The 17,908-nt window shown below is 44.2% G+C and overlaps 2 protein-coding genes across 4 annotated transcripts in view; both read left to right on the forward strand.

Moving 5' to 3' along the window:
* Positions 1 to 266: 266 nt before the first annotated feature.
* The window catches only part of HSPA14 (heat shock protein family A (Hsp70) member 14), a 45,157-nt gene continuing 27,515 nt past the window's right edge, over positions 267 to 17,908 (forward strand). Inside the window, exons 1-9 of the mRNA XM_039239986.1 lie at positions 267 to 422; positions 1,862 to 1,942; positions 2,018 to 2,100; positions 10,541 to 10,589; positions 10,724 to 10,829; positions 12,080 to 12,170; positions 12,919 to 13,023; positions 14,260 to 14,421; positions 15,829 to 15,984. Coding sequence (XP_039095917.1) covers positions 366 to 422; positions 1,862 to 1,942; positions 2,018 to 2,100; positions 10,541 to 10,589; positions 10,724 to 10,829; positions 12,080 to 12,170; positions 12,919 to 13,023; positions 14,260 to 14,421; positions 15,829 to 15,984 — 890 coding nt within the window. The 5' untranslated portion in view covers positions 267 to 365. The remainder of the gene's footprint in view (positions 423 to 1,861; positions 1,943 to 2,017; positions 2,101 to 10,540; positions 10,590 to 10,723; positions 10,830 to 12,079; positions 12,171 to 12,918; positions 13,024 to 14,259; positions 14,422 to 15,828; positions 15,985 to 17,908) is intronic.
* Positions 2,017 to 8,639, forward strand: LOC120236922 (zinc finger and SCAN domain containing 29). 3 transcript variants are annotated; one of them, XM_039239988.1, is made up of 4 exons: positions 2,017 to 2,100; positions 3,667 to 3,986; positions 4,112 to 4,836; positions 5,348 to 8,639. In XM_039239988.1, the coding sequence occupies exons 3-4, from the start codon at positions 4,275 to 4,277 to the stop codon at positions 5,869 to 5,871; spliced, it is 1,086 nt and encodes a 361-aa protein (XP_039095919.1). In that variant the 5' UTR covers positions 2,017 to 2,100; positions 3,667 to 3,986; positions 4,112 to 4,274; the 3' UTR covers positions 5,872 to 8,639. The 3 variants fall into 3 exon arrangements, with proteins under 3 accessions (XP_039095919.1, XP_039095918.1, XP_039095920.1); XM_039239987.1 differs by lacking the exon at positions 3,667 to 3,986 and having other exon boundaries at positions 2,021 to 2,100; XM_039239989.1 differs by lacking the exons at positions 3,667 to 3,986; positions 4,112 to 4,836 and having other exon boundaries at positions 2,024 to 2,100.

Genomic DNA, 17,908 nt, shown 5'->3' on the forward strand with positions numbered 1-17,908 from the left:
GACGCAACCCCATCGGGAGTTTCCATTGGCTTCCACGAAAGGGCCAGAGGGAGGCGGAGCAAAGAGTCCACGCCCCCTCCAGGCGCTTCCCCACGGGCGCGTGCGCACTATCGCACACGCGGTGCCTTTCCGGTAGGGCGGGGGCTGGGGGGAACGCAGTAAAGCTATTCGCAGACAGTCCGAGAGGAAAGGCGAAACCTTCACGCTGATTGGCGGCGACGCGGGAGGCCGCGGCGGACGGACGGGACGCAGTGGGCGGGCGGGAACGTGAAATTTCCGCGGTGCCTGATGGGGCCGCTCGGAGGCAGGGAGCCTTTGCCACTGGGGGGACCAGTCGTTAGTGCTGCCGCCGTCTCTGCCGCCTCATGGCGGCCATCGGAGTTCACCTGGGCTGCACTTCAGCCTGTGTGGCCGTCTATAAGGTGAGGGGCTCGGGGAGCGGGGCTGTGATTAAGGTCGGCCACCCAGCTCTCCCCTTGCGGGGCCAAGTCCTTTGATCTCCCGCGGGGTTGTGGACAGCGTGTCGCCGGCCTGGGAATGTCAGGCGGAGAGACAATACTGCGGGAAGTTTGGAGGCGAAGGGCCGAGCGGACCCTTCCTCGTCCGCCGCAGCTCCTGCGCAAAGTCCGCTGCGTCCTGGCGGAGCGTTGTGACGACGCGGGCGCGCGGGGTCTGGAGACGTCCGGGCAGCCAGAGGCCTCGAGGGGGGCGGTCCTGGGAACGTCAGGGCCGTTGGACGCCCAGCGGGATCTCGGGGACGTGGTGAACACTGGAAGCTCGAGGGTGGGCGGTCGCGGGGGTGTCAGGGCCCCTGGAGGCGCGGAGAGGGGCGGTCCTGGGGACGTCAGGGCAGCCGGAGACCCGGAGGGGGCGGTCCTGGGGACGTCAGGGCAGCCAAGGCCTAGGAGGTCTCGGGGACATCAGGGCAGCGGGGGGGGGGGGGGGGGGGGGGGGACCTCCTGGGTACTGGAGGCCCGGAGGTGGGCCTNGGGGTGTCAGGGCCCCTGGAGGCGCGGAGAGGGGCGGTCCTGGGGACGTCAGGGCAGCCGGAGACCCGGAGGGGGCGGTCCTGGGGACGTCAGGGGGGGGCGGAGAGGGGCGGTCCCGGGGACCTCAGGGTTGCCGGAGGCCGGGAGGGGTCTCGGGGACCTCCTGGGTACTGGAGGCCCGGAGGTGGGCCTGAACGTCCGCGACCCGAGGCTTCTGAATGTTTGCCGGGAAAGGACTGGGTGGTCGCAGTCTCAGACTGGAGTTGTTAATCCCGCAAAGCGTGTGAAGCTAGCTGGTGGCGTGCTCTCTACTTGACCTTTCTTGAATGAGAGAGCTTAACAGGGAGTTGTAGCCTTCCTCTCATCAGTGGGGAGGCGGAAGGAACAATAATATCGAACTCCACTGATACTGATCTCGCGTTTAAATGTCAAGTCACTTGGAAGGAAAAACCAGACAGACTTAGTGCTACTTCATCATACGTAGAAAAAAGAAGAAAGATGTATTTGTCGGGTAAGAACGAAAACTAGAAAGGGTGATGTCGAAAAGCTTGTTATTGCATGTAGGAAGATTATATGTTTGATCCAGTTATGGACTGGATAGAAAAAATGAGGCAGTTCTTTGTGGAATGTTGACCTTGTATAAAATCTAGGCAATTAATAAAGGCAATTGAATCTACAGATTTAAAACATTGATAGAGCGATTTTTCTTTCTATATGTATGGTAAGATAACACTGGTCAACATATGTCTGATGGGACTATGTATGTATTTATCTATCTATATATGTCTATATGTGGTTTTTTTTTTTTTGGTGGGGTTTTTTATTATTGTTGTTTTTCAAAAGACCTAATAGAGTTGTATATGTTTTTCCAGGATGGCCGGGCTGATGTGGTTGCAAATGATGCAGGTGACAGAGTTACTCCAGCTGTAGTTGCTTACACAGAAAATGAAGAGGTACTGTTCCCCTCATTTTTTTTTTGTTTGAAATAAGCAAAATTACATGCATTGTAATATGCTGCTCTTTTTCAGGTTGTTGGATTGGCAGCAAAACAAAGTAGAATAAGAAATATTTCAAATACAGTAATGAAAGTAAAGCAGATCCTTGGCAGAAGGTATGGAATAAAATAATGATCTTACATATGGGAATAAAATGTGTTTATACATTCCAAGCAATATGTACAATGGAACTGGAAAAACCAGTCAGTTTTTTGTTGCTTTTTATGATTGAGTCGTTTCAGAGATTATCCCGTGTCTTTCTTATGATAATTTGTGTTGAATTTTCTTAAGGATGGGATTCACTCAGATACTTGTTTCTTGCGGATCGGTGTGTTCTTATTGACTAATGCCAACATTCATGGTGTTTGATAATTTGCGTCATTTAGAAGTGGTAATTTGGACTTTTCACCTGTTTACATCACTGAAGGAACTTGAAAGATTTTACAGGAACTTGAAGATTTTTCTGCACTGAAGTCAATTTTGCAAAATCTATTTACAGTTGGTCATAATTTATATAGAAGCTATTGATTTTCTTCCTCAGGTCCCTTTGTGACACTTTCTGGGAACTGACTTTTCCAGTTGCATTATGAATTTAATCACTAAAGAAACAGTTTAATTAACAACTTAAGAATCAGGTTAATCATCTGTTGTAACATTAATTAAAAGATTAAAGAGGCTTGCTTCTCCAGACTTCTGTCTCCTCAAATTATAGATTACCATAATAATTAGAGGTTTTCATTTTCCCTGGAGTAGTAATACTTGATACAGTGTTTATAAATTTTCAAAGTGCTCTCACATCTATTATTTAATCCTCTCAAATCCCTAAAAGATTGGTAGGACAGGTTTTATTCCTCCCCATTTGTAGATGAGAAAATCAAGGCACATAGAAGTTACGGTATTGCTCATATGAGGGGCGAGCTACATGGAAGTGTGGTTCAGGACTTCTAACCTAGCCTCAGGTCTTTCTATTTCTGAGAATTTAAAATGTCCTATGTTGATTTTAGGTTTTGAGGGTTTGGGAATAAAGCTAATATTTATTTCTTTATACATACAGGTATTTTTTTTATTATCCCTTACACGTATTTAAGCTGAACTTGATCACTGTTTTTTTTCTTTAGGGTATTTATGCACTAAGTCAAAAATGATAGTATTTTAGAAAGAATTAAAATTTTTGTGATGGTTAATATACTCCCATATCCATTTATGTGTTGATAAAACTTAGTATTGAGCATATCAAAAATAAGTTAGCTGGTGTCAGAAATTTGCAAATTAAAAAAAAATCTCTAAAAATTCAGGGAGCTGTACATGGGACTTGAAGCTAGATTTGCTATAAGCAGCCAAAATATGGGCTTTTTTTTATTACACTTTCTATTTTGAGATCACTGTAGATTTACATACTGTTGTAGGAAATAATAACAGAGAAATCCCATATATTATTGGATTTACCGCTTTCTCTCAATGGTAACATCTTGGCGAAGCTTTAGTACAGAAGCACAACCGGATACTGACTTGATCCAGTCCAGACGCAGAACATTTCACTAGATCTATCTCTTGGTAGCCCTTTTTTATGCTGCCATTTTAGGGCAGATGATCTGAGTATTGATATAATTGTCTTCTGCCATATCATGCAACATCTTTGTAGTATCAGGAACAACTTAAGTGTACTTTTCTTGCCCTCAAAGTTACGTCTTAACAGAGTGCAGTGGTGACAGTCAGATGGGTAATATATAGCCACAAGGCCAGTGAAGGCTGAGCGCTCTTCAGACCTGCTGCTACGCCATGATCCTGCACACGCTTCTCTAGAGTGAGCCGCCTCATGGTCCACTCGTTCCGCCCTCAGTCTGCTTAGAAGACAATGACGATTTTTACAGATAAGCAGTTGTACCAGGTCTTGGCCTTAGAAGCACTCTGTCTTTGGTGGAGGAGCCAGTCCCCTTTGGCCAAGCCAGTAAGACCCTTTAAGGCTTTGGGTCCAGTACCTGTCCTGGGCAGACTCCCACAGGTGGGCTTTCTTAGTCTTGGCATCCAGCCTGCTTGCACCGCACTTACGGTTAGCACCACTTAGCTTGCTGCCACGATTATCCTTACGACCCTCCCTGTAACTCTCATTCCCCTGTGGCCTTCCAGCCAGAAATGCGGTCATTGGACCTGGCTTCTCAGCAATTAGCCCTGAGAGGGAAGAACCGGCTGGCTTCTGGAAACACAGAGCACGCAGAGCTCCCCCACACCTTCAGATTCGCACCTTGCCGCCCAGGAGCTTCCTGCGGCTGGTCTTCCTTCCCAGCCCGCTATGGCCAGTTCCAATAGCAGTGCGGGCATCCGGTGGTCCAGACAGGAGACGCGAACTCTTCTCTCCATACTAGGTGAGGCAGAGTATATTCAGCGCCTCCAGACTGTGCATCATAATGCAGATGTCTATCAGGCCGTGTCTAAGCGAATGCAGCAGGAAGGCTTCCGCCGCACAGAACGTCAGTGCCGCTCCAAGTTTAAAGTCCTGAAGGCGTTATATTTAAAGGCGTATGTTGCCCACGCCACGAGTGTGGGTGATCCACCACACTGCCCGTTTTATGATACATTGGATCAGCTTCTCCGAAATCAGATAGTGACTGACCCAGACAACTTAATGGAGGACACTGCTTGGGCCAAGCACTGTGATCAGAACTTAGTTGCCTCTGACACCCCAGGGGAAGAGGGACCCAGCATTCTCAGAGCAAAAAGGACTCAGGCAGCAGATCATCAGCCTATCTTGAAAACAGTTAAGGAATCAGATGAGGATTGTCAACTGAGAATCAGTGACCAGATGCGAGAAACCAGTGACCTTGAGGACTCCTGGGATGAATCCTCGGGTGCAGGTAACTCCCAAGCATGTGAAGGATTGGGGTGCCAGAGTCCCTTGGTTCTAAACAGCAGGATATGTTTGGAGGTGTTGTCTTCAGCACTGTCTCCATTTCTGCCCTGTGCCATCTTTTTTTTAAAGCCCCGTGGTCAGATAAAGGGCTCCAGGTTCTTAAAAGCAATGACCTTAGGTATGTAAGGTATTAGAACTTCTTAAATGTGAAAGAAGTATTCTTTAGAACCAGACTAGTTTTGCCATTATTTATAGTGGGTGCGTAGGAATTTGTGACTAGAGATGGGGCTGGCTGGCTACATGGAAAAGGGTTCAGAAAGGCAACGGGGAGGTTTTGGAGATAAGATTGCAGTTGGCCAAAGTGTCCGGTTTAAGGAATTGAGGTCTTCCCAGTCCATGGTGGAAAGAGGCCTTTCCAACCTTAGCTTTGTAACTGCCTCTCAGCCCCGCCGCTGGCTCCAAGCATTCCCTTAGCAGGAATGTCCTCTTTGCAACGTTGTTGCTTTGTTTTTCAGGGTGCTCTCAAGGGACCCCCAGCTACAGCAGCTCCCACCACCTTTTCAGAGGGGCGGTTGCTCCCTGTCAGAGCAGCCCCATGACCCGACTGGGTGTGTCCGGTGAGCCCAGTCCGTGCGCCAGCACCAGCCGAAACACTCCTGGGGTGGCCTCCGCACCGCGGCCTCCGGTCTCCTCCTCCACAGTTCCTTTTGTTTCTGGTGGGGATAGGCCTTTGACCGGTGAGCCCCCTCCACGGTGGGCGAGGCGAAGAAGGCGGTCAGTGGCCAGGACTATTGCGGCCGAGTTGGCAGAAAACAGGAGGTTGGCACGTGAACTTTCAAAGCGTGAGGAAGAGAAATTGGACAGGCTGATTGCTATTGGTGAGGAGGCCAGTGCTCAGCAGGACACTGCCAACGAGCTCCGCAGGGATGCTGTGGTCGCAGTCAGACGCTTGGCCACGGCGGTGGAAGAGGCCACCGGTGCTTTTCAGCTAGGGCTCGAAAAATTGCTTCAGAGGTTAATTTCGAATACCAAAAGTTAGACGTTGCTTCTAAAGAGCGTTTCCTAAACTGGTAGAAGCCCAGTTCCAACACCTGCCTTTTGGTACCCTGGCTCCTTTTATACGTCCTTAGGAATAAAGGAAAGAAAGAGCGGATGAACCATTAATGTGCAGAGTAGTGGGAATATACGTGCTAGTTGCTTTTCCCAAGCTTCTCCACGAATTGAAGACCTCTCGGGTTTGTGAGGAGTGGTCTAACAACAGATGGAGCCGAGACCAGAGAGTTGGTTAGCAGTGGCCTCGCCACTAATGGGCAGTTTAGTTTACCTCGACACCAGTTTCCTCATCTGTAAAATGGGGGCCAGGTAATAACTCCTGACCTGCCTACCTCACAGGGTTGTTGTGAGGACCGAACGGCTAGTAGATGTGAAAGGGTTTAAAAGCACTACACACTATATACATGTAAGTTACTATTAATGCATATGACCTTGGCCGAGGTAAGGCTAGGGTGAGGCACATTAGTTGACAAGATAAAGAATTATGGTGTCTGCCATGACTTCATTGCTTCAATCTTTACCAATTTAACTTGACTGCTTCTTAGAAGTTTAAGGTTTTCATTTTTTTTTAATCCTCTATGGCTCATTAATCTAGATACATGTGTTTGTATGTTTATCTCTTATATTTTCGCTGCTATGTCTATGACATACTAGTAAGCACTCAATGGTCAAACCAGCTTTCCTTCCCTTTCACTAGTTTTCAGTGTCTTGTCACTCTAAGGATATAATTCAGAACTGCGGGAGCTACAGTTGTGTATTATGATTCATATAATCTTCCATATAACGAGGTATTGGCTGTTTTATGAAATAATAAATGTAAGTGAATTCTTTGCATTCCATATTATTTGGCTCCCTTAATATACATAATTACATGTCTTTAGGTTTAGGGTGTCCCTTGGAACATGTGGAAACAATTTGGAATCTGTTTTCCAAGTGCTTTTAGCTAATTTCATTCTTTTAGCCTTTTTTCTGTCTAGTATGTTACAGAGGCAAGCCCTAGAAGACTTTGCTTCTGGGGAACTTTGCAAAGTCACTTTCTCATACATTGTAGACAAAAGTTCGCCTTGTTCATGGCATATGGTGGAAGAGGACAGCTTTGGGAACAGCCGAGGATGGTGTGGATAAAGACTGCCTGCAATAAATAACTCCTTTTAAGCACAAAGCCCTCAATAAATACATCCTCCTTTCCCCCCAAACATACGTGCTGCTTTTAGGAGATAGGAAGATGTAGAGCCATACTTCCGATTTCTTTAGAAAGAATGCCATTATTGGCCGTCATTTAACAAGCTTCAAAGCTTTTAAGTGGTTTACTTAGTGCTTTCAGGAAATACAAATAGGAGCCTTGGAATTTAAAAGGCTCTCCTCCAGTCTACAGGTTGAGAAAAAACAAGTGCAGGCATGTTTGAAGAGGTTTTGTTTTATATTTTGTAGGCTTGGGTGCTTACCTACATCCTGGAGAGGCAGATAGGTGGGGAAAGCGTCAGAAGAGTGGGAATATAGCCGGAGCGTGCCTGGGCGGCAGGCAGGCTGCGCTGATGGGCGGTGGTGACAGTAGAAGATGGCTGGTGTGGTTGAGCACTGGATTCTAACCCTGTCCCAGTTGGTGACCTTGGGCAGGTGTCTTGCCCTTCTTGTGCTTCAATATCTTTAACATGATTTGTACTAGATGACTCTTCTAGTACCTTCTAGTTCTAAAAAAAATTCTCTGATACGTGGCATAACAAAAAGGCAAAGTAAAAAATTTAATTGTAATATTTTCAGTCACGGTGGCATATTGTATGTTTGAATTACTGGTAACAGTTGTGTTTTAAGAGAGCATTCTATGGTATTAGTATTTATTAATATGCTCAACTTACATAAGCACCACACCGGACATAGGTTCCTTGCTTTAAAGAAGCCTGTGTTAAGACAGTAAAATGGATATATATGGCTGTGCATTTTCTCATTTGTTTTAGGCCTTTGTGTGGAGGGGTATGTGTCTGTTGTAACTGGGTAACACTAATACAAGTACATAGGCTTTCTGGAAAAACAGGGAAGTACGCGAAGGAGACTTAGGCCTGTAGTATATTAACCTATTAACGGTAGCAAAGTACGTAGGCAGGGGTTTTTTTTAGGTAAGAGAAGTGCTACAGAACAGAAGTGGAATTAAACTTGGGAGGTAGTACTGTGAATGTCGTTTGGGTGAAATAACTTTAAAGTGAGAATAAAATTAAAAGGGAAGTTCTTAATGAATCGAAAAATACTGTTACGTGGAGGCCATTCTCACTGAGAGAGAACGAGCTCAGAAACCGTCCCCAGGCTCTAGGCCCCGCCGTTCGTGCCTGCACGTCGGAGGCAGGTCGCTTTCCCGTTCTGGGACTCCGGTTCCTCGCCCGCAGAGGGAGAAACGAATCACGCTCCTACCTACCTCACAGGAATGTGGTGAGGGCCAGACGAACCGATGAAGGTAAAAACGCTGTCACGCGGAAAGCACGGTCTTGTGACGGGGATGGGGAAGACCACCCTGGAGCACGTTGGGGCGGCTGTGTGCCAGCTCCGACAGTCCGCTGTCACGCGAGAGACATTTAAGGAAGGACAAGGAAGAGAAAGCAGCCGTGCTTGTAAAGGTCGTGGTACAGTGGCGGGGCTGACGCTCTGCTCCTGAAGACCGTGATGTCAGTGAGGTGCCGTGTATGCCGACCTCCCACCACCCTTTGTGTTTCTGTTAAGTGATTTAATCCTGGTGTGGACTAATAAAGTTTTTACTTGTATGTACTCGTGGTCAGTCCGCTACTTTCTGGCAATATCCACGACCATGTGTCGTCACCTCCACTCTCTGCTTTCTGCTTCTCTACTAGCTCACTTCCAGGGTGTCGCCTTCATATGGCCCTGAGAGTTTTGTGTGCTTTCTGTCCTCAGTGAGAGGGGCTCTCTTTGCAGGGGAGTTGAGAAATAATTTTCCGTTTCTATAAGTTCTATAAATTCCATAATAAAGGCTTTTTTGGCAACGAATTATCTTGACTTAGCTAGCTTACAGGATAGATAGGTAACAGGATAAATTGTCCTGGTCGGCCAAAACTCTTGTTCTAAAGAGAACAACTGGTAAGTGTCATGCTGAAATTATATTGGTGCAAATAAATAAATATGCCACACTTCATCTTTTTTTGTCTTACTCGTTAAATATTTGTCCAGGATCTAGTCAAAATACTGGATTTAGAGAAAGGGAGGAAAGGAGGGCTTCGTGAAAAGAATACTAAACTTTGCGTTAAAGATCTGGATTCCAGTCAGTTCTACCATGAATTAACCATGGTACTTTGGTCAAGCTGCTTACCTGTTTCCCTCTCTATCAGCTTTTAGGAGATAGAGAAGTGTGAGGAATCTGCAAGTGTTCTAAGTAGTTCTAAGCTGAATTAGTCACTTAAACCCTTCTGTCTTCCCCTTACTTACCCAGGTTAGGATCTTTGGATGTCCAATAACTGCAGCAGTTAGTCACTATTAATTTTCAGCCCCTCTTTTTTAAGACTGGTCTCTGAATGGAATAGCTACAACCCCTTGGAAGAAGGGTTAAGAAGAAGGGTTTCCTTTAATTTCTAGGTGAAATTAAGGCAAGGATCCAGGACTTGTGTCACTGCTCAAAGGGGCAGAAGTACTTTAGTCATTTACCTTGTTACTGGGAGGCGGCTGGTTTGATGTAAACAGCACCAGCCAGCCTGGTAGAGAAGACTGGGATCAAATACTTCTAGCTTACAAGGCATTGACTCTGTAAACTATTACCTCCAAAATAATACCTGCCCAAATTAACTTCACTGAGGTTTGTGAAAGATCAAGTGAGATATATGTGAAGACATTTTTTAGTCTGCACAAAGTGGTATTTTGATGCCTTATTAGCTTATAAGGCATTGACTCTCTATGAACTGTTACCTCCAAAATAATACCTGCCCAAATTAACCTCATTGAGGTGTTGTGAAGATTAAGTGAGGTATATGTGAAGACATTTTTTAGTCTGCACAAAGTGGTATTTTGAGCAACATAATACCTATTGTTTTAATTTTTTTCTTTCCCATACACATTTAATACCCACTTTGTGTAGGACATTATAGATCTATCTACCTGCAGTATGCTCTGCCTTCCCATATATAACATTCCTACTTTTGTTCAGTGTTTTTGTTTGTTTGTTTCTTGGGGTTTTGGGTTTGTTTTTGCTTTGGGTGTTGATTCATGTTCACAAGCCAAGCAACAAAGATGGTATTAGGTGTTCTGGGTTGCCCTTACTTGGACATCTTTCTTTTTGTTCTTTTTATCTCAGATCACTGGGTCTTCATGATCATAGATGGGAGTGTACAGGACATAAGATCATTGATATTATGAAGAATTACCCTCAGATGTATAGCATCTGTTAATAGCAGGATCAGAACAAATAAGAGCTATTTACTTTCAAATGTGAAGGTTTACACTTGTGTGTGAAGGTTAACACTGGAATAGAATTAACTATAACCACTGTAAATACTGCATCCATTTGATCCTATCATTTATATTGTGATTTGTTAATATTAAGCAGCTTCATGATTTTGTTTATATTTTTATTTTTGTTTAGTGGTATTGAAAAATACAGTTTTCTTTAAATATTATATATCAACAATACTGATTTTAATATTTATCTTTATCTTTATGGACAGCTCTGATGATCCACAGGCTCAGAAATACATCACGGAAAGTAAATGTTTAGTGAGTATGGTTCTATTATTACCTCTCCATTACCCAAAGTAATTGCCAAGGTCATAACCAATTATATTATTTTGAAACTTTGTATTTTTATTGAAATCACTCCTTATTTAACACACCTACAATTTCCTTTATAGGTCATTGAAAAAAATGGGAAGTTACGATACGAAATAGATACTGGAGAAGAAACAAAGTTTGTTAACCCAGAAGATGTTGCCAGACTGATATTTAGTAAAATGAAAGGTATTGAGCAAAAGAGATCTTTTAAAAGTCGACCTTAAAGAAAAGTTAGAGCTGTATCTTGATCAGGAGCAGGGTGATTGAGCAGATTACGGAGACCTAACACTAGACCTGACTATGTCACTAACTGTCCACGTGACCTTGGTTAATTGACTTCCCTTCCCTGACTTTGGTTTCCTTAGAAGTAACGTAAATGGGTTGGGCCAGGCTAGCATTTTCACAGCTGCTTAAATTGAAGTGGCCAAATCAGTTTGAGGAGTGAGTATTTCCTTTCTCTGCTCAAGATTGGCAGTGCTCCTTGAACAGTTCTTTAGGCAGGTTAAGTAGGTCTGGCTCATTAACACTGCCAATGAAGGCTCGAAACTGAGGGCATGCTGTGGAACAATTTGGGAAATTCTGGAGTAGATTTGAAGGCTCACTTCAGCTCTGGAATTCTGTTACGAATTTGTGGGGTGGAAGGCACTCTTTCAGTGTGTTGAACTAACTAACATGCTGTTTTGTGTTCACATGGACCCATTAAAAGCTCATTCTTAATGGAAGCAGTCTAATTTGGGAGAGGGTTGAAACTTTGAAGCCTAAGAGCCGAGCTTTTTGGAAAGTACCTGGATCCATGTCCACAAACTTTCAGATCCACAAAAAGTGCATGATTTAAGAGAGCCAGTGAAGAGGGGCGCCTGAGGGGCTTAGTCAGTTAAGCCTCGGACTATTGGTTTCGGCTCAAGTTATGATCTCACAGTTTCTTGAGTTCAAATACTCCATCGGGCTCTGCACTGGCAGTTAGGAACCTGCTTGGGACTCTCTCTTCCTTTCTCTCTACCCTCCTCCAGTCACACTGTCTGTCTGTCTCTCTCAAAATTAATAAATAAACTTAAAAAATTAAAAAAATTTTTTTTGGTTTTCTTATTTAATTTTGAGACAGAGAGAGAGCACGAGCGGGGCAGGGGCAGAGAGAGGGAGACACAGAATCTGAAACAGGCCCTAGACTCTGAGCTGTCAGCACAGAACCTGATGCGGGGCTCAAACCCACAAACTGTGAGATCATGACCTGAGCCAAAGTTGGACACTTAACCGACTTAGCCACCCAGGTGCCCCGATAAACTGAAAATATTTAAGAGGCAAAGAAGAACATGAGTGGGGTGGGCAGATAAGTAAATTGGAAAATCTTTACAGTGAGATGACCGTGGCACAAATTAATAAACCACAAAGTATCATGACATTCTTGTGTCATTAGAATTTATTTATTTTTTATACAGAAACAGCACATTCTGTATTGGGCTCAGATGCAAATGATGTAGTTATTACTGTTCCATTTGATTTTGGAGAAAAGCAAAAAAAAGCTCTTGGGTAAGTTTATCTTATTTGCCTAGAGGAAATATAGAATTTATAATATCACAATGTAGTAAAAGGTAAAATTGTATTTGAAAATGCCTTAGGCAATAAAATTTTTTTTTGTAAACAGATACATGTATTTATATATGTAAATAGTATGGTAAAAAGTGTAGTAATGATCATTAATATTTCCTGTCTATAATGCCAAGAGAACATAAAACTAGATGTACCTTATTAAGCTGTTTTGATTGGAAATGTTTTTAATTACCAGGTTAAATTCATGTTTATAAATTGCTTTGCCTTACTTTCATATAATCTAGGTTTGTGTTGGAGTTGTATAAAAATACATACAGTTTTAGAAATATTTGCAATTATTTCTTCACCTTAGATCTTCCCATCTAAACAAAAAGTTGCATTTAGTTTTTAATAGGTCATTGTGAACGTGTAACGGATGAGTACACATACCTTTGTTTTGAGGAGAGAGTTTCATCTAGCACTTGGGCGATCGCCTGGTTGCTTGTAGGACACATCATTGCTTTATTTACTTGAACTTGTGGGATGTTAAAAACTGTGACCCTAAATTACAGAAACTGGAAAATCCCAAAATGTATTACAAATTTGTCTTACCCTCCTCCTCACATTTATAAGCATGGACATTTTGAGACCTTTCCTTTTCCTTAATCAGTATAAGCACATTTTATTTTCTGTGTCAAGAAAATACTTGAACATGTCGTGATATTCATTGAACGCATATTGTCCATAGGGAAGCAGCCAGAGCTGCTGGGTTTAACATTTTGCGGTTAATCCATGAACCGTCTGCAGCTCTTCTGGCTTACGGAATTGGACAAGACTGCCCCACTGGGAAAAGGTAAAAATCCTCTTTGCAGCTTTAAGTTTTTCCGTGCAGAAAACATTGTTAGATTATAGCATCTGTATCAGTAGGGATTGTTACATAAAGCAGTGGTTCAGGGGCGCCTGGGTGGCTCAGTTGGTTAAACATCTGATTTTGGCTCAGGTCATGATGTTACAATTCGTGAGTTAGAGCCCTGCGTCAGGTTCTGTGTGGACAGCTCAGAGCCTAGAGCCTGCTTCAGATTCTGTGTCTCTCTCTGCCTGTACCCCTCCTCTTCTTGTGCTCTCTGTCTCTCCCTCAGAAATAAACATTTTAAAAAAAGAAAAGAAAGTAGTGGTTCCAAGCCTTTATGGATGAAATGATGTTGAAGCTCTCACCTGGAGTTTTTCGATTAAATGAGAAAGATGTCCTAGGAGAGCAGAGAAGGAACATAACAGGAGGGAAGATTGAACTTTCCTGCCCTTCCTTCTCTTATTACTCATATTATTTTTCTTGATTGGAGGAGGATTTGAAATTTATAAGCCCAGCCAAATTCCAACTCAAGCTAAGGCACTGTTAATTTTTCTACCAATTCCAATTATTAAACATGTTTAGAAACAGTTAAGTACTTTTACATACATTTTTCTTGGCAGGAGTTGGGGGAAAATCCATCATGGAACTTAAAGCATTTTTTGATAATGAATAGTAAGACATGCTCTTAATTGTCAAAACTTCTCTTAATACATGTGATACAGGCACCTTTAAGGAGATTAATTCTGATGTGTTAATTTTTCCTGATTGTTTCAGCTTACTCCTGTCTCATAGTTAAAGAAGTTAGTATGTATAAATCAGTAGGAAATTAGTTTACGTAGTGTATCAGAAATGAGCTTCTAGTTTTGCGTATGTTTGATTTTATAGAATGTGTTACTATAGTAGTAACTTGGATAATTTTAGCACATAAAGTTTCTATATTATAATTCTCTTATGATTCGCTATAGCTACAAAAAGAAAAGTTAGTGTTTTGGACTCCAGTTACTCAAAAGAATCCAATTTTACCCATACAACTAAATAAAAACAAACTTTGGTTTTGATTCAGAATAGAGCGGTTCTGGGCTTCAGTCAGCACCAATCAACTAAGTTGAATCCTGTGAGATTTTCAGTTTGCTTATTTGTGACATAAAGGGATTTAAACTAAGTGACTTTCTAATGTCCAACCTGCCTTTAAGCTTTGGTGATTCTCTCCTAACTTACTCATGTTATCTTTCTTTTAAGCAATATTTTGGTGTTTAAACTTGGAGGAACATCCTTATCTGTCAGTGTCATGGAAGTGAACAGTGGAATATATCGTGTTCTTTCAACAAACACTGATGATAACATAGGAGGCGCACATTTCACAGAAGCCTTAGCACAGTATCTAGCATCAGAGTTTCAGAGGTAAATATTAACAGACTTGATGATATATTTCAATTGAAGTTTCTCTTCATGATTTTTGTTTTTGTACTATTTTAAATTGCCCTGCTTCAAAGGAGGATGTGGGTTGTTTTTTGTTTCGTTTTGTTTCTCGTCAGTGCTTTGGACAGCTTCGTGTCTAGAGTTACAGTGTCCTCTCCAGGCTTATGCGGGGAAGCAGATGTCCAGTTGCCCAGTGCAGTGTGCTTGGATTTTTCATTTAGTGTGAGGGCCTGCCGGATACTGAACTGCATGAATGTGGGTCTCAGTTCAATTTCTTAATTCCTCGGGTGCTGCTCTCCTGTCTCAATAAAGGAGAGTCCAGGCTCGACAGCTTACTACCTTCTGTACCTTTTTAGAAGTTTAGATCTGATGAACGTTACATTATGTTACAGTCACATCCTACTGAATTAGTGTCTTATGGAGGGTTTATTCAGTTACTGATCTGCTATCACAAGTAGTATTTTGGTTTTGTTATAGATGTAATTATTACATTCAAAATCAAGAGTCAAATAGATAAAGGTTCTATTTTGGACATTGCCACTCTTACAAAACACAGATTTGGCTGACACAGTATTTTTATCAATTTGACTAAACTGACTAGGTAAAAAAGTCTTGAATAAAGGTAATTCTCAGTTGTTTCAAAAAGACCTGTCCTGGGGCACCTGGGTGGCTCATTTGGTTAAGCGTCCAACCCTTGATCTCAGCTCCAATCTTGATTTTAGGGTCATGAGTCCAAGCCCCAGATTGAGCTCCATGCTGGGCATGAAGCCTACTTTAAAATTAAAAAAAAAAAAAAGACCTCTCCTGCTTTTTATTACAAAGCTGCCCCAGCTCACGACAGGGCGTTGCTGACTGACTGCCAATTCCAGTTGTGAGACGTGTTCAGAAACAGAGCCAAGCAGTTTTAGCAGTCCACTCACTTTGGAGATAGAGGAATGGTAATTTACATATTTTGTGTGTGTCGAACATCTTTGACGAAGCACTTTTAGTTTTTTAGTGCTCGACAGATCATTTTATACCATTAAACAAGGGTTGTGCTGTGGTTGAAAAGAGAGAGGAGACTTGAGCTGATTACATAGACCTTTACCCCTCTGTTTGTCACATCTGCAGAAAGGTGGCCGCTACTCAACTTTCTTCAAAGGACAGTCTTATTATGGCCACAGAATTTAGCAATTCTAAGTATCAAATGTGTTTGATTCTCATTTTTGTTAAGGAGACCCTTTTTTTTCATTGTGAAGAATTTTCTCCAGAGATATTGGAGGGCTTGAAGCCTTTATTAACATCTAATATTAATTTATGAGCTTATTGTTATCTTGATACACACATTATCTAGATAATGTTAAATGGCCTAGTAATTTTTAAACTTCAGAAATTATGTTTTTAATCTAGATCCTTCAAACATGACGTGAGAGGGAACGCCCGAGCTATGATGAAGCTGATGAACAGTGCTGATATCGCAAAGCATTCTTTGTCAACCTTGGGAAGTGCCAATTGTTTTCTTGACTCATTATATGAAGGGCAAGATTTTGACTGCAATGTGTCCAGGTAAAACTGAATGAAGTCCAAAGGACTTTATAACAAATAAAATTCCAGGGGTACCTGGGTAGCTCAGTGGGTTGTACCTCTGTCTTTAGCTCAGGTCGTGGTTTCCTGGTTCGTGGGTTTGAGCCCCGCCTCGGGCTCTGTGCTGACAGCTCTCACAGCCTGGAGCCTGCTTAGGATTCTGTCTCCCTCCTGCTCTGCCCCTCCCTGACTCCTCTCTCTCTCTCTCGCTCTCGCTCTCGCTCCCGCTCTCGCTCTCGCTCTCCCGCTCTCTCTCTCTTTGTCTCAAAAATCAACATTAAAAAAAAATCCTAGGCTGGGGTGAGGTGGTCGCCTAGGCAGTAGGGCCGCTGCTGCCTTCCTCCAGGGCCGGGAGGGTTGGGAAGAAGGAGCCGGCGGCCCTTGTGAGCTGCAGCGGGGGGGGGGGGGGGGTGCCGCGCCTGCACCTTCTGTGTCAGCACTTCGCGCTCCTGTTCCCCCGGTCCTGCGGTCCTCCTGCCTCCCGCGTCCAGGCCCCTGGCCACACCGGGCCTGCTGCGCCGCCCGGTGAGCCCTGCCGTCCAGCCGTTGTCCGAGCGCACGTCTGTCCCCCCCACCGTGCGCGTGCACGAGGATCCTGCGTGTACGGCCCAGCCAAACCTTGGAGCGGAAGGGCGAAGGGACCCTGAGCTTGCTGAGTCGCCTGCCTAGAGCGGCGGTGACCCGCCCACAGGGTTGGGAGGCTGGGAGCTGCTGCGAACCAGCGGGTTCACCTGAGGCACTGAAGGACCTTGCCCACCCGGACGTGGGAGGGGAACAGTCCCCACTTCCTTTAAGCGTGCAGTGAAGGCGGCCTTTGTTAAGTTGCAAACAACGGTGCAGAATCTTTTGCCTCCTTGAGTTTGGGCGTAGATCTCGGTGTTCCTGGGGCCCGGCAGGTGTCCTGGGGCCTTCGACCCCTCCCAGGAATCCACAGAGCTCTGCCAGGTGGCCCTGGTACCCTCAGAGAGGTCTCAGGACTTGCCCAAAGACCTGCAACCTACAGACTTTGTGGTCTGGGCTCCACATCAGGGAACTGACACAGTTGGGCCCCGTGCGTATTGCATCTGTGCGTGACTCACCCGAATCCAGCTTCTGGACAGGCACCTGGTTGATTGACCCGGTGGGATGGCAGCCATCCACCCGTGTGGGCCTCCTAGGGTGTCCCTGCAGATCAGTCCTGGGGAATGCTGGCTGCTGACCCGTGAGCCTCCTGGGCTTGTGTGCTCAGGGCTCTGCCTGGCCTGTGGGAGAGACCCCCTAGGAGGAGACAAGGGTCACTGGGCTCCCCACTGGGCGGGCCGGCCTCTGCTTTTTCCTGAAGGGCTGTCCTATTCCCTGGGGTGCCCAGGTTGTCCCCCCGCCATCCCAGTCTTTGTGTTCCTCAGTCTGTAGCAGCTAGACTTTTCATAAAGAAAGAATCGGCCAGAAGTTTCTGTCTGTCAGAGCACAGACAGAAATCAAACATTTTCTTTTTTTTTTTTTATTAATTTTTTAAAAAATGTTTTTATTTTTAAGAGAGAGACAGCGTGAACAAGGGAGGGTCAGAGAAAGAGAGAGGTACAGAATCTGAAACAGGCTCCAGGCTCTGAGCTGTCAGCACAGAGCCCGACATGGGGCTCGAACCCACAAACCATGAGATCATGATCTGAGCCGAAGCTGGACACTCAACCTACTGAGCCACCAGGCGCCCCTGTTTTCAAAATATTCTCTTTATCACTGATCCTGAACAATTTGAATTTGATGTCCGTTGGTGTAGCTTTCTTCACACTTAGAATTTGTTCACTATATGATTTGAGGAAATTTTTGTCTTTAATTCTTCAAATATATTTGTGTCTCCCTTTCTTTCGGGATACAAGTTACATGATTCAGGACAAGGGCCTGTGATTCTTACGGAGGCCCCAAGCCA

Source organism: Hyaena hyaena, unplaced genomic scaffold, assembly GCF_003009895.1.
Source record: "Hyaena hyaena isolate Hyena2069 unplaced genomic scaffold, ASM300989v1 scaffold_165, whole genome shotgun sequence".
NCBI lineage: Eukaryota > Metazoa > Chordata > Mammalia > Carnivora > Hyaenidae > Hyaena > Hyaena hyaena.